At 30.4% G+C, this 13,339-nt stretch overlaps 1 protein-coding gene across 1 annotated transcript in view; it reads right to left on the reverse strand.

Annotated features, from left to right (window-relative positions):
• Tap42 (immunoglobulin binding protein Tap42) overlaps positions 1 to 13,339 on the reverse strand; it is a 61,018-nt gene that overhangs the window by 39,156 nt on the left and 8,523 nt on the right. Inside the window, exons 2-4 of the mRNA XM_035362696.2 lie at positions 12,667 to 12,779; positions 12,485 to 12,578; positions 350 to 604 (exon numbers count right to left, since the gene is read on the reverse strand). Coding sequence (XP_035218587.1) covers positions 350 to 604; positions 12,485 to 12,578; positions 12,667 to 12,779 — 462 coding nt within the window. The remainder of the gene's footprint in view (positions 1 to 349; positions 605 to 12,484; positions 12,579 to 12,666; positions 12,780 to 13,339) is intronic.

Below are 13,339 nucleotides of genomic sequence, written 5' to 3' on the forward strand. Positions count from 1 at the left end.
GCTCGCCCCTGCAGTAAACCATTGTGTTATTGACAGATTTTGCTGTATTTCATACTTTAAATTTTTTAAAAGTCATGAAAAACTGTTTTTTAACTTTTATAAGTCAATGTACCATTAACAAATGACACAGTAGTATGAATTCTGTTTCTATTTTCTGAGATAAGGATTTTATATATATTTTACATAAAGCTGACAGTGATCATATTCTGAAGATTATTTAAAATTTGACATGGGTAAGACTGACACTCAAATGCCAATAGAATCAAAAATACCAAAAACAAACTTTTTTTTTAATCTTTTTATTACAAGTTTTAGTATAGTTCTTTCAGATAATGGAAAAATTACTTACAATGAATTCTTCAGCATCTGGCCTAACTAAAGCAGGTTTCAGTTCCTTTTCTCTTTTCTCCAGCTCTTTTGTACGTTTATATTGCTGAATTTTACGTTCTCTTACAATGGCTGCATCTAAAACATTATGAGCGTGAGATGAGTTTTTGACACTGCTATCTCCATTTTCCAGTCCATCTTCCTCAAAATCTTCAGGAAGTTCAACTGTACAAAGTTCATAGTTTCTACATCTAAGTAAGAAATCCTTAAAATATACCTGTAGATAAACACATAAAACTAATGTTTAAATTTTGAAAATAGGAAACTCTAAAGCAAATATGATACATATTGATAAAATATAATTTTAAAATGCTTTTTTTTTAATTATGCTTTTGTTGATACAGTACAAAGTCTTTAATCCGGACGTCCATAATCTGGACCTCAAAGCTACAAACTTTCTGCGCATGCGTATAATTCCTTTATGCATGCGCGTTTAATGTATAATGGACAATATAAGCTAAGCTAAATTTATCTAATTATCTATTTCAGTTAATGTTGCAGATTGCGTTGTTTCTTAATCTTCTAATTGGATCCAGCTTATTATTTTCTGCAGACTGTTAGCGCAATTTTATAAAAAGTAAGCTTGAACTTTCGATTATGTCAAAAAGAGTTTCCGATTCTGGAGCTGCCAAAGGATCTACAAAGCGAAACCATGTTTCGATGTACCGCTTCCGATAGTGAAGAAAGTGACAGAGAGGTTATTGAAAACGAAAAAATTTCGATTGACAAGTTAGTCGGTATTCTCGACACAGCAATTACAAGACTTGAACAGTGGAACTGACACAAGAAATTATGTCTGTTTATAAAATTAAAGAGAAAGTATTAGCACAAAAAATGAAGCAACTTAAACATCTTGCATTGAAAGAAATGTTTAATAAAGTAAACAAATAAATATTAAGGTTTTTCTTTTTTTGGAAATTTTGATACCCTTTAGATCATAATTGCTCTTTATTTCATAAATTATGGTTTCATATTTTTAATTTATAATTTCTGTATGCCATGAATTTAAATCTTCCAGAATCGCCAAAATCCCGACGAATCCGAATTAAAGAATTTGTACTGTATATAATTGTGCTATCTGGCTGTTTTCAAGAACGCATTATGTTTCCAACAAATATAAAACAGTAATAAGACACTAAATGTTTCCATGTAAAGTGGTCTTGATTGGTATTTTCTCACCAGAGGTCACACTGTATGCAGATCACAATACATCAAATACATCTATAATAACATCAACTAGAAAAAAGTTTATCTGACAAGTAAGGTCTCCAGACCTTGAGTTCTCAGTTTTTTAAACATATATACAGTCAAAAGTCTTTAATCCGGATGTCCATAATCCGGAATGATCTATAATCCGGACCTCAAAGCTACAAACTTTCTGTGCATGCGTAAACACATAATACCTTTACGCATGCACATAATACATTTACGCATGCACGTTTAATGTATAACGGGCGGTATAAGCTAAGCTAAAATTATATAATTATCTATTTCAGTTAATGCTGCAGATTGCGTTGTTCCTTAATCTTCTAATTGGATCCGGCTTATTAATTTTTGCAGACTGTTAGAGCAATTTTATAAAAGTAAGCTTGAACTTTCAATTATGTCAAAAAGAATTTCCGATTCTGGAGCTGCCAAAGATCTACAAAGCGAAAGCATGTTTCGGTGTCCATCAAACAAAAAGTGAATTGCTGCAAAAAATGGATAAAGGCATATCCTTTGTTTCTTTAACCATTCTGAAATCTGTTTATCAATTTCACGCTGTTCTGCGGGGGTGGGAGTGGGGGTGGAACGTCGCGGTGCGCAATGAACTGGAAGTTGATCTGTCAGCACTATCGTTATCTTCAGGGTAGATGTTTTTATCTTATTTGGCTTATAATTCCTTACTAAATGTAGTATTTCATCTCGATGTACTCAATCTTTGATATGATTTAAATCAAATTCCTCATCATTATAAATATCACGAATACAAATCAAATAGTTTTCTGGTTGCAATTTTCTAATTTCGGCTATGCGTAATGTATGCTTTACGCATGCACGTGTTGAAAGAAATGTTTAATAAAGTAAACAAATAAATTAAGTGGTTTTTTTTTTTTTTTTTTTTTTTTTTTGTAAATTTTGATACCCTTTAGATCATAATTGCTCTTTATTTCATAAATTACAGTTTCATATTTTTAATTTTATAATTTCTGCATGCCATCTTACCAGATTTAAACTGATGAACTATAATCTGGAATCGCTGAAGTCCCGACGAGTCCGGATTAAAGACTTTTGACTGTATATATATATATGAAGTCATTCATCTAGAAATGCATAAGAGTGAAAATTTGAGACAATGCTCTTCTATAAATAAGCAGTTAAAATTTTTTTATCAAAAAATGAGGTTTGGCAATATTGTTCTTCCGAAAATGTTCAAAATGTAATTTACTGATAAACATCAATGAGTTGCCTTTTCAAGAAATTAAGACATAGAATTGTAGATGGAGAGATAAAAAGAGAAAGATTCATATTTGGACAGCACTATGCAAACTTAAAATGAATGAATGACAAAAACTGATGCAAGTTTAATTTTTAAAAACTTAGGCCAAAATACAAGAAATTATAAAGGTCATTTACCTTACTGTAGAAAAATGCTTCACACTGCTGTCATTTTAGCATGCTAAAAATAGCATTACTTTATGCAATAATAAATATGCTGACAAAATGTATAACACAGATTAAGTTGAAACTAAAAAAATATTATTGCAGTAAATTGCCTTATATCAGCTGCATTTATTGAGCTGAATCAAATTACAAATTTCAGAATGCAATCAGTGGCTGGAAAATAAAGCTGTTGAATGTTTGTAGTTCAACCTAAGTTTACATCCCAGTGACCAGACTGGCTGCAAGAGACTTTTTGTGGGTTTTTTTCCATATGCAGCAAGAATATGAGCCAATTTTATTTAAAATGTTCTGTTTCCTTTATACAAGACTTTTAGACCTCTTTTTTCCCAGTAATATAAATAATGCAAATTATTATTAACTTGCCTAAATTTATTTTGAACACACTCTAAGTTATATTTCACCTTATTTCACTTTATATTATGTCATAATTATTTGACCACCTTTTTTTTCTTACAGTCTTAGTCTCCCTCAGGGGAAGTTACTGGCTTATTGAAAGAGAATATTTGAAAGCGTTCACTAGATAAAGCAAGTTACTTATTGAGATTTTCATATAAAAAGCCAACTGAAGAAACTTCCCAGGAGTTTGGTACCTTGTCGTGGTCTGAAGGCTGCTCCTTCCAAGAGGGAGGATCAAAATCCAAACTCCAAGTTCAATTGGGAAAACCCCAGGGTCTCAGTTGAATTAGGTCGAAAATGGAAAAATTTGTACAGAGAGACTGTTCCACAAAATGAGTTGACTGAAGAAGCTCGTTCGCTAATCAGTGAACTAGATACTTGTTTGGAAGAGGCTTCTAGGGTTACAATACCCATTAGGAAAAAGATTTCAAAATGCAAGAAGCGTTATTTAATTTTATAATTTCACAGGCATTGGAGATTGAAAATTTAAAAGGAAAATTGGCAGTGATACAACAACCACAGCCTATTGAAAGTCCTTTGCAGTCACAGTGAAAGAATACAGATTGGAGAAAAAGATTGTCCAAAAGCAGGACAAACTAAAGAAAAAAAATGAACATATTGCATTGTTGTATCCTAAAGTAAAAGGAATATCTTCAGAAGAAGTAAAGATGAAAGTCGTAGAGGCAATAGATCCAGTCAAACTAAAAATTGGAATTAGAAATGTCCAAAAAATAAATAAAGGAGGCATTGTAGTTGAATGTTTAAATCAAGATGAAGTTCTTTAAAGAATTTAAGAGGAGTTCAGATTAACCTACATCATTGAAGAACTGCAGTGTCTCAACTACAACAAAGGACTTTAGAGCAAAATTATTCTTTTGCTTTCATTCAAGAACCATATCATCTGAATAACAAAATAAAAGGGTTCTCTTTGCAGTATAGATTGTATTATGCTAATAAAGCTATTCCTCTTGAAAGAAAAGTTATATTTGATAAATCTATTTTGGTTATTAAAATTTGTGTTTCAAATTGTATAGTGGCATTAAAGATTAATTATAGTTTGCAATATTTATTATTAATATCAGCCTATTGTCCTCCAAAAGCTGATTTGAATGCTATTTCAAGGATTCTGCTAAAAGAAGAGAATAAAGTGATTTTAATTGGTGCAGACTTCAATGCCAAGAGCAAAATCTGGGGTACTCAAGAAGAAGATCTAAGACAAAAGATTGTTTCAGAATTTGTAAATTCACATGGTCAGTGTATATTGAATAATGCTGATTCTTCTCCGACATTCAAGGACGCAAGAGGATATTCATGGATAGATCTAACTATTGTAAATCTACCTCAATTCGTAGATTGGAAAGTTATCGTGTAGTGATCATAATTACATTGAGATGATTTAGGAAATATTAAATATTCTCCTCTGCTTAAAAAGAGATATAAACTGAGCAATTTGAAATGGATAGATTTCAAAAGAGATGTTTTAATATTCTTGGAAGAATTAGTTAATAAACCATTGGATGGTTCAAATGTAGAGAAGACAGTTGAATATCTTACAAAAGAACTTATAAATACCTGTGAAAAGAATAGAATAAAAAAAAAATTTTATTCTAGAAAAAGTAATTCAATTTGGTAGAGCAAGAAACTAGACCTTTTAAATTGAGAGTGGGAAGAAGAAGATTTCTTCAGGCTTCTAATGAGAGTGACAAAACATTTCTGAAAAATAAATATAAAAATTTAAGAAGGATTTATAAAAAAGAAATAAATTTAGCAAAGAATCATTCATGGAATGATTTATGTATCCAGACCAATTTAGATCAACCTTATGGTATTCCCTATAAAATTATAATGGGAAGGTTTAAGTTGTCATTGACTTTGAGTCATCTTAAGAAAGAAGATGGCATGTCTACTAGTTCAATTTAAAAAACGATTGATTATCAAGTTAAGTTTCTTTTTACAGATGATATTTCTGAAGAAGATGCAGAATTCCAAAAGGATATAAGAAGAAATTATTTGAATTATTCAAGTGAAAATAATGATTTGGAATTTACAGAAGATGAATTACTAGAAGTAATTGAGTCGATGAATAAAAGTTGTGCTCCTGGAACTGATGAATTAAGTTTGGATACAATTCAAGATGTTATAAAATTGGGTCCAATTTATATGTGTAAAATTTATAATGTGTGTCTTAATAATGGTATATTTCCTAAAATTTGGAAAGAGGCTTATCTAGTCCTTTTTAACAAAGAAGGAAAAGAAAAAAACTGATCTTTCTTCTTATAGGCCTATCTATTTATTACCTATCTTTGGAAAAATAATGGACAAGTTAATGACAAATAGATTATGGTATTACTTAAATAATAATAAGTTAACTGAATCAATCCCAATATGGGTTCATAGAAGGAAAAAGTACAACCTTGGCAATTTCAGATTTATTGGAGAAGATCAGAGAAAATAGATGTTTGAATAAACACACTGAACTGGTTTCCTTAGATGTAAAAAATGCATTTAATAATGTATGGTGGCATTTTGTATTATTTCAGTTAAACAGATTTAACTGTCCTATAAATCTTTTTCATGTACTTGTTGTAAGTTATTTGAGTGATCGCTCAATTATTTTTCAAGAAGGAAATTTGAGTTTCATAAGAAATTACCATAAAGGCTGTCCACAGGGTTCTAATTCTGAACCTTTATTATGGAACTTGGTTTGTAATACCATCTTTGACTTACCATTTAAAGGTAATGTAAAAGTTCAAGCGTATGCTGATGATATAATTTTGATTGTCTCTGCAAGTGGAATACACACTATTGATTCAGATATAGATTACACATTAGACCAAATTAATAATTGGTCAAAAAATGTAAAATTGAATTTTTTATTAGAAATGTGTAATTATGGACATTGCAAAAAAAGGGAAAATGATTACCTTACCGAAAGAAAGACTGGAAGGTCACCCACTAAAGAGTGTACGAGAGATAAAGTACTTAGGAGTACTTATAGATGATCAATTAAAGTTTATTCTTCATTTAAAAATGATTAAAGTGCATTGTCTTATGGCTTTAAGCAAGATATACACAATTAAAGGCCTTACAACAGAGGAATAGAGAGAAAACTTTTCTATGCAAGCCCAGCTTGGTATAAGAATCAAGTTAGAATCAACAATTTGTTGGTTCAAATTCAAAGATTGGCAATGTTAGGTATCACGAAATGCTTTAGGACAGTGTCTGATGCTTGTTTATTTAAGTGGGTGCGAGCCCATTTATTTGATAGCAGAGATATGTCGTATTTTATTTGATTTAGAGAATGGTTTAGATCTTAACTTTGATTTATCTGTTAACATTTCAAATATTGAAATGTATAAATTACAGAATATTTTACATCCTGCTTTATATCTTAATCTATCATGGGACAAGCAACTCCCAAAAGGATTTGGTTTTGAAATTTTCACTGATGGCTCTAAAATTGGAGAAAAAGTAAGGGTATTTTTCCTTCAGATTCAGAGTTGCCTTCTCTAACGGTGAAATCAGTGTTATAGAAAGATTTAGGCTAAGTGATAATGCCTCGGTTTTTCAATCTGAGGTGTATGCCATTTTAAAAGCATTAGAATGGGTTTCTTTAAAAGAGTCCAACGAAGATCTTCATATTTTCTTGGATAGCCAGAGTGCTATTCAAACCGTTTTGTTGGCAAAAAGTATTACCGATTTAGTTTCTAAAACACAAAAAATTTTATTGGATCTTTTAAAGGCAAGAAAGATTAAGTTTCATTGGATAAAAAGACATGCTCAATACAGAGGTAATGAATTAGTTGATTTGAATGCAAAATTGGCTACTAAGAAATGTATGATAGATGAAATTCTTCCTACTTCATTTGAAACCTTTACCCATGAAACCTACTTCATTTAAACCTAAATACTTATTAAGAAAGAATATATTGCAGATGTGGATATTGTAGGGATTTGAAAGGAAAATTTACTTATAAATTTATAGAGAAAGTTGAAATTAAAAGATGTATGGGAAATAGTTTTTTGAATCAATTCCTAACAAATCATGCTCATGTGCCAGCTTACTATAATAGACTTCTCATTAAATCAATTAAACGTAAATGTGGAAATTATGATGCAGACACTAAACATGTTTTATTATGTGACATGTATAACAATAATTGGATTAAGTTCTTACCAAAATTGCATTTTTCATCCAAGTCAGAATTTATAAAGATGAAAATTCCAAAAAGGGAATTATAGAAATTATGAATATTATAATTGATACAGAAGAAAAGATGTTTATATAGTCTCTGTTAAAATCAATAAGAAATGTTATATATAATATGTATTCAAATAATATGTATTGTTATTATAATCTTCTATTGTATGTTATATTGTAAATCAATGTCAAGATCTTAAGAAAAGAAGTTATGATCAAAATTATTTGTTGATTTATATTAATTGTTTGTAATAATATGTTATTTCGGTGAATTTTGTTTTGCTGTAACACAAAAGATATGGATTATTATTAAAAACGTTTGTATTTTATTGTAATCAAGATGATTATTGTAAAGTAATTTTTTTTTCTTTTAAATCATTGATTAAAATCAGATATTCCCCTATTTTCTTAAATGATAGGATATGTGTTAAAATTTAAGCTTAAGGCTTTCAAAGTGATCTCAATTACTCAATTAAAAAAATAAAAGTCCTTTAAAGAAGTAAATTGTCTAAAATATTTTAAACAAGCTATGCTAGTACAATGCAAGAAAAAGCTAAAGCACATGCCAAAATGCAAGAAATAGGGGGTAAAATATGCAAAACCAAAAAAGAAATTTATATCTTTCGCTGCATTACCATCAGAAGGCTGGTGCAAAGAAAGAAGTACAAAAATAAAACAGCCTGTTTCTGAACTGACAAAGAAACAAATTAAAGTTTAAAATAATCTTATAAAAACAATAAAAGTCACCTATGTCTTTATCAATCCAACCCCTACAGGCCAAAGCAGGCAAGGCAAAAAAATTCAAAATTATAGCATCAGAATTATATACAAACTCAAAAAATTGTAAAATAATCGACAAATTTTAAAAGATTACTTTCCAGTTGATTGAGTCCAACACTAAAACTTACAAAAACTATAATTTAATATTTGAGCACAAAACTCTATGTAAATCTTGAAAACATACAGGCCAGGAAAAAGAAAAAAAAAAATACAAGCATAAATCATATAAACAAGCAATAAAGCTTAAAAATCTAATAATAATTTACAATTTAGGTGGATTGAATCCAAAAACATGTAAAACAGAAGTAATCCAACATACAACAAAATAAATAAAAATGGACTTCGATAGTTAGAATTAACATAAAATACTTTTTCAAAGTTGTTCCTTTAATTTTCCCAACACTGTACATTTATATACCGTAATTTCCGGAAGAAACGCCGCGGCGTTTACGTGTTTAAAACTTAAATTTTCAGCGGGTGCGGCGTTTCTACCCATGCGGCATTCAGGTGCACTAAAAATAAAATATTTCCTACGATGGTCATTGTACATAGTTTGGATTGTGCATAGACTATCATTGTGCATAGACTGGTGCTATTCCCACACAAAAGACCACTCAGTTGCTTTTTGCGAACGTTATTTTGTTTACATTCTTTCCCTTGAACGGACCTACATGCCTTATTCACCCTAAACGAGATCTCAGAACAATAACATTCTTCAATTCAGTTTGAATCATGGAGGTAGGAAGTAAGATGGAGTCGCCCTAAATAAACATGTGACTGATTAGGTAAACAACACAATAGGTGCAAGAATGTCCATTCTGCCCACCCAGGTAGCCTCACGTGTCCGCTGTAGCCACTGTCTGCTCTGACCACTTAACCATCTGTAAGGGATTAGGCACCTGAAGAAAACAGGTATAAGAATTTAACCGAAAGAAAAAATCTGCTAATTTGATCAAAGAAAAAGGAACAAATTATAAGTTTGAGAAATAAGAAGAAAGTATAGAGTATACATTACAGAAAATACATTTGGATATTATTAAAAGAAATTTTCAATTAAACGATGTTCGAACCAAATTAAAGTTTAAAAAATATAATTTTCAAGTATACTATAAACTTACACGCAATTACCTCATACAAGAGTAAAATTAGGTAATAAAGAGCTGATACCCATGCTGCGACGCAATAAAAATCCGCCCGTCAGATGTCTTCATATCGTGCCTTCGACCCCCATGCTGTTTGAAACGAGCGAGTTATGCAATCCAATCCCAGCTGATCTAAACATGGAGGTAGGAAGTAAGATGGAGTCGCCCTAAACAAGTTTCTCCCGTACCCTGCTCTGAAGCACCGGCGATCCCTACGTGGTGACCAAAACATTGGGTCATTTACCATTGAGTTCTATGGGATTTGACGCGTTCGGATGTATATATTTTGTAATTACGTCGTAAATATAAATATAAATGTATATATTTTCTTTTTCTACAACACTTTAGAGTCCTAAGTATGTGAAAACAACATATTTTTAAACAACATTTCATTCTGAACGGAATTAAATGCTATATTTTTCACAGGACAGTTTTCTCAGAATGGTTTAATTTGAATGAAATATTTTCACAAGTTTTCATTAATTATATTAGAAAAAAAATTAAGGTAATTCGATTTTATTTGGTTAAGGTACAAAAATTAAGATCAAAGATTATTGTATTATTAATATTAAAATCATGCATTATTTCTTTTCTATTTATAGAGCTTTTTCCTAAAATACTTTCTTAAATATGACATGATTTTTTGGCTTCTGAGGCATCTTTTAAATCGAAAAATGTAAGTCAATTTATAATTAATGCTCTATTCGGTTCATTTTAAATTAGAGAATTATTAATAATTAGCGAAATACTTTAAATAAGTATTTCGCTAATTCCTAATAATTAAATAGGTATTAAATAGTACTTGACTTTCTCTGAACATTTCTGAAAGGGAATAAAATAATTTTTTTTTTTTTTAAAGTATTAAAAACTTGTAACTGAGTTATTATAAAATGTAAGGGGAATAATTCTTTTAATTATACTTATCAGATTTTTTTTTTTACCCTTCATTTCAACAATACATATTCCAAAACTCTTTATTACGTTCTTTAAGTGCTCATCTCATAGCATTTGCTTTACAATACCTTTTAACACATTGCTTTCCAATACGAACAATTCTTGCTTAAATACTTTTATAACGTATTTGTCAACAGGATTTCAATTTATGTTTACAATTCAATATTAAGGTTATTATATATTTAGATAACATTTATAATCATTATAAATTAGATACATTTAATAATTAGATTTCTTCACAGCACTTTCACAGTTGTTTATAAGTGAATAAATTCTTCATTTCAAATACATTTATAAATAATTTAATGAATATTTAAGTATTTTGTCAAAGGCAGATACATGCTTTTTGCAAGCACATGCATAAATACCCATACATATTTCCTATTTTTCATTTCCGGCATGTGCAAATCTTTAATTTCTGTGCATTCACTATATTTTTCGTGTAAAGTAATTTACACTAATTTAGCATACACCCGAAAGTTTTACATAAAAAATATATATGAATATAATTTGAATGAAAATTATAAGTATTATTTTTAATACCCACTCAAAGGTCAGTTTTTCTTCAAAATTCCTGCACGATGACATCTATCTCTCTCTTTAGGCAGATAGCCCTTGCATGCGTTACTCTGTTTAATAAAAACTTAATCTGACCTATGTGGCTTATTACAAAAATTTTAACATACATAATTTTATATTTATAAAACGTGTAAGCCCAAAGTGATTATTTTTCAGATATATAAAATTAAAACGATGGGTTTAAAATGAGCAGCAGTAAAACCTCTCCTCAAAAAATTTTAAAAGATACATGTTACAATAATATATGGATGTGAAAAAAAAATTTGTTTTATTTAAAACATTTTGACGTTTGGAAAATAAAATAAAAGTAGTGAATACTCTATCAAGGGTATCGAAAGACATATACAATTTTAAATGTGCCGTGAGGTATTTTTCATTCTTTAAGCATAACATTTTTCTTAAAATCTATATTTTTGTAGTGCAACAGCTTAGAATTTTATAAAACAAATTCATAATCAAAATCTCTGTTGTTAGTTATCGAAAAATAACCAAGATGTGATTTTTGCGTAAATGTCACTAAACTATACAAATTGCTATTATCCATCACACTATGAAAGTTTCTTTCATGCGAAAGTGTCCCTTTTTCGATTTCTATGGAACTGTCGTGTGTCGAAATACTATCAGAATCTTGTCAAGCGAGCTTCTGAATGTAAACAAAGAACACTCCATCTGGTGACCCAAGCTTCAAAGCAGTGCTTCACTTTTAGGGTGGGTTGGCCCCTCCTCCCTTTCCTACCTCCATGGTTTGAATAGTCTCTCTTCTCTGCTATTCGATGAATCTTCCAGGACCCATCCTCTCCCCACCCCTGCCTTTTCTGCAATTTTTTTCAAAGGCAGACACGACTCCACCTGCCTCGCAATAACGAACTCTGACGTATTTCCCCTTCAGCATGAATGGATTTTTCTTGGCATTCTGCCAAATACAAGTCCGATCAGTTTGGGTATAAGTACTTGTTGAATAGTTTTTAAGTAAGAAGGGAGCGGAAAAATTTTTGAAAATGTCTCTAAATGGCACAGAAGCTATACATTTCTTACCTTTAATTTATTTTTGAGTTATGGTTTCATTTCATGCATTTTTCTTAACTGGTATGTCATATATCAGGACTTAGGTTGAGTTTTTGCATCTATACGGCCCATGACGATGTCACGCGCAATTTAATCTATTGCGGCATTTATGCTGATGCGGCGTTTCTGTGTAATTTTAATTTTTTTCCCGCCATTTTTCTCGAGTGCGGCGTTTACGTTGATGCGGCCTTTCTTCCGGAAATTACGGTATCTATAAAACATACTTTTTCAAACAAACATATATGTAAAACATCTATGTTACACAGTTCATATACTAGTTTACTCATATACTAGTATTTTTATATGTGTACTTTACCTCTGCTATATGCAAATTCTCTAATCGTTTTGACATATCTTTATGTTGCACCTGCAAGTTTAGGCTGCCCAACAAAGCAGGAAGTAGCAAATACCTACAAAATACAAACAAACAGATGAACATTTCAAAAATAAATAAAACTTACAGATATACAAGTAATAAGAATTTAAATGAATAAATACTTGAGACTTGAAGTTTGGACTTCTCCAATAGCTTCATTAGAGCTGAATAAGTTCAGCTCATTGACCATATGTGTGCATAATTCTAAATGTTTTATACATTGACTTATAGCTCCCTAGAAGAAAAAAATTATATAATAGCAAATAGATAATTAATACCTTCAAGCTGTTTTATTCAAACATCATTTCAGCATCAAATTGTAAAATTGCAAACCAAAATTATCTATTATTAGAAATCAAATACACAGTAAAACTGAAAATGTCAAGTTATATCAAATTTTCGGTACTTTTCCATTTTGCTGGCGCAAATGATAAAGTCGCCAATAATGGTACAACTGATGCTAAACGGAATATCTTCGATAGTAACCTTTTCCGCCTCATTTTCAAAACGTGTTGCAACCATTTCTTATCAGATTGATTGTCTTTCAATACTGGCATACAATTACATATACAAGATAGCTAAATTTTATGCCCCATGACCATTTGCAGTAATTCAGTTAGGATGCAATCAAACCGCTCACCCGAAGGCGAAAATATAGAAAAGGCAAAATCAAGGGTTAAATTCATCAATTCTAATGAGAATACAGTAGTGAAGTAAAGCATTGCATAAATCTACTCTTAAGAAATACAAATTCTTAAGAGTCAATTTCTTTAGTTTTTTTGGGGGGGGGATGTC

The sequence above is a fragment of the Stegodyphus dumicola genome, chromosome 2 (assembly GCF_044657685.1).
Source record: "Stegodyphus dumicola isolate Sdum_Otavi_A_Nest chromosome 2, ASM4465768v1".
NCBI lineage: Eukaryota > Metazoa > Arthropoda > Arachnida > Araneae > Eresidae > Stegodyphus > Stegodyphus dumicola.